Here is a 3,250-nt window from a genome sequence, read left to right on the forward strand (position 1 = left end):
GCTGCTCAGACACTGTAGTTACCTGGTTACGTGCAGCTGATCAGTAATCAGATTACTCTACTACACCCAGCCTTATCGTGGTGGCTTACTGTGTTTTGAACAGTAGTGTGCAGCTTTCCGTTCGTTATTTCTCTGCTCTCATTACAAAAATCAGAGAAGATGTTTCTGACGTTCCCTGTTCTTCTTCTCTGGTCCAGCCTCCATACGTTCCGAGAGGTTCCCAGGTTTCGGGTGCTGGTCTGCGGGGGCGACGGGACGGTGGGCTGGGTGCTGGGAGTACTGGAGGCTGTCCGGCACAAACTGGTCTGTCGAGAGCCGCCCATCGGCATCGTGCCACTGGGGACAGGTCAGAGCGACGCTGCTGGATTTCAATCTCATCGCTTACTTTAGAGGAGGTCCTGCGGGGCGGGCCGCGGACTCTGCTGAGGTTCAGTATCTGCTCACGTCTGTCCTCTCTCGTCAGGTAACGACTTGTCTCGTGTGCTGCGCTGGGGAGCAGGTTACAGCGGCGAGGACCCGCACCACATCCTGGTCTCTGTGGACGAGGCAGACGAGGTTCTGATGGACCGATGGACCATCCTGCTGGACGCCCAGGATATGTCTGAAGACAGCAAGGACAACGGCTTCCTGGAGCCGCCCAAGGTCTGGTCCAGGTCCTACCGGACAGTCCGGACCATTAAGTCACACGAAGTGACTCCAGTCCTCATGTTGTGTTTGATATTTTGAGAAAAGAATTTATTGGAAAAAAAGTTGTGATATATTTCAAGAAAATTCAGACTTTTTCAAAATATAATCAACTTTCTTCACGTAATGTTTTCTCCAAATTCCGAAATATTTCAACTTTATTCATGTTCTTTATGTTTTCTTCTGATCTGAAGTTATATTTTCACTAGAATATTTAGTTGTAATACTTGTGGTAATCCAACTGAGCTAAGTTCATTTAAAATAGCACCTTTCACAGAACACAAGTCACAAAGTGCTTTACAAGAGTAAAATATTAAAAATAAATGACAATGTAGAGAAATAGTAATAAATTATATTCAATTCAATCAAGCTACAGTGAATTTTGCCAACCTTGATATTAATAACCTTTCTAATCAATCGTTTCACCGTCCAGCCTCTCCACATTTCATTTAATGTTATGTTTAATTCACGTAGCATCTCTACATGTAGATCAGACTTCACTGGAACAGCTTTAAATGTCTCTTCGTCTCTCAGATCGTGCAGATGAACAACTACTTCGGTCTCGGCATCGACGCGGAGCTCAGCCTCGACTTCCACCAGGCGCGAGAGGACGATCCCGATAAATTCACCAGCAGGTAAAACTTCAGTTCATGCAGACACAGCCGAGGCATGTTTCTGCAAATACACACTATGGAGCTGCAACGTAAATGGGAATTTTTCCTGGTTAGTTTCCTCCTCTCAGACACTGAAGTGAATACATGACGTTTGAGGAGGTCATCTCTTATCCGATCGTTTTCTTTACCCCCACAGGTTCCATAACAAAGGAGTGTATGTGAAGGTCGGGCTGCAAAAGATGAGCTACAGTCGGAGTCTCCACAAAGAGCTGCAGCTCCAGGTGGACACTCAGAACGTCCCGTTACCCAACATAGAGGGGCTGATCTTCCTCAATATACCCAGGTAAGGGGCACCTGGCAGAGTCCTGACCTTCGCTGTCAGATAAAGCAGGAAGGCCAAAAATAATCTTTATAGATATATAAAATATACACACACATTATGCAAGGCACAATGTTGTTTATTTGTTGTACAACACAACGAAACAGGTAATGAAATGTAAATTAAAAACAAAATAAATAGAAAACAATGCATACAGTTATTTATATTCTCCCCAGAGTGTAGACGTGTAGGTATATAAACAGCAGCGACAACATGATAATCTGGTTTCATCATTAAACAGTCATTTAGGAATCTTAAACTGACGGCTCGGAACATGGACCACCTGCGAGTGCTTGATCCGGGATGTTGATGGGGCAGGTCTCTGTAACGTCGTGGGCTGAACAGCCTCTGATTTCCGCTTATTTTCCAGCATTAGTCCCATTTTGTCCAGACCGGACCTTTAGGAGCAGAATTAAGTCCAAGCTGGACCAACATGGCTCCTGTCCCGGCCCTCTTTCCTCTCCTCTGAGCGATTAGCACACCCGCCGTGGCGCCGGGTCCCGTTGTTCTGGCTGCTGGATCACCTGAGGTCCGCTGCTCTTTAATCCAAAAACCCCGTCTTCCTTTTCCATTGGCTGTATTTCCGTCAGAGGAAACGCGTGTTTTAGCAACAAGCAGGAAAAAACAGATGAAAAACAAACATCGAAGTTTAACGGGACTAACGGCTGCTGCTTTTACAAGCGACGTGACCTTACACATGTCTTCCTGTGTGTGTGTGTGTGTGTGTGTTTGTAGTTGGGGTTCTGGTGCTGATCTCTGGGGGTCAGAGGTCGATGGCCGCCATGGGAAACCACGTATTGATGACGGCCTGGTGGAGGTGGTCGGGGTGACCGGGGTCGTCCACATGGTGAGATAAAACGTAACGAACACACAACTTGAGGTTTACGAACTGGCCTTTTCCAGAGCTTTTAACCGAGTGTGTGTGTGCAGGGCCAGGTGCAGAGCGGTATGCGGTCAGGGATTCGTATCGCTCAAGGGAACTACATCAGGCTGACTGTGAGCAAACCCATACCTGTCCAGGTGGACGGAGAACCGTGGATCCAGCCGCCGGGACACATCATCATCTCTGCTGCTGGACCAAAGGTGATTTACCTGTGCTACATTCTGTGTAGATGATGTGTAATATTTGTTGTTTGGTACACTGTGTGTACACCAAGCGGAAACCTCCGGGTCTGAAACCTGCGTCCTCTCCAGCAGCCAGCAGGGGGCGACTTAAAGCTGCGTCCTCTCTAGCAGCCAGCAGGGGGCGACTTAAAGCTGCGTCCTCTCTAGCAGCCAGCAGGGGGCGCCTTAAACCTGCGTCCTCTCCAGCAGCCAGCAGGGGGCGCCTTAAACCTGCGTCCTCTCTAACAGCCAGCAGGGGGCGCCTTAAACCTGCGTCCTCTCTAGCAGCCAGCAGGGGGCGCCTTAAACCTGCATCCTCTCCAGCAGCCAGCAGGGGGCGACTTAAACCTGCATCCTCTCTAGCAACCAGCAGGGGGCGACTTAAACCTGCATCCTCTCCAGCAGCCAGCAGGGGGCGACTTAAACCTGCGTCCTCTCCAGCAGCCAGCAGGGGGCGACTTAAACCTGC

The 3,250-nt window shown here is 48.9% G+C and overlaps 1 protein-coding gene across 1 annotated transcript in view; it reads left to right on the forward strand.

Moving 5' to 3' along the window:
- LOC123957448 (diacylglycerol kinase theta) overlaps positions 1–3,250 on the forward strand; it is a 53,931-nt gene that overhangs the window by 45,865 nt on the left and 4,816 nt on the right. The window contains exons 18-23 of the mRNA XM_046030256.1: positions 192–346; positions 464–642; positions 1,219–1,319; positions 1,495–1,641; positions 2,413–2,524; positions 2,608–2,760. Of these exons, the coding sequence (XP_045886212.1) occupies positions 192–346; positions 464–642; positions 1,219–1,319; positions 1,495–1,641; positions 2,413–2,524; positions 2,608–2,760 (847 nt within the window). The remainder of the gene's footprint in view (positions 1–191; positions 347–463; positions 643–1,218; positions 1,320–1,494; positions 1,642–2,412; positions 2,525–2,607; positions 2,761–3,250) is intronic.

This window comes from Micropterus dolomieu, linkage group LG19 (genome assembly GCF_021292245.1).
Source record: "Micropterus dolomieu isolate WLL.071019.BEF.003 ecotype Adirondacks linkage group LG19, ASM2129224v1, whole genome shotgun sequence".
Taxonomy (NCBI): Eukaryota; Metazoa; Chordata; class Actinopteri; order Centrarchiformes; family Centrarchidae; genus Micropterus; species Micropterus dolomieu.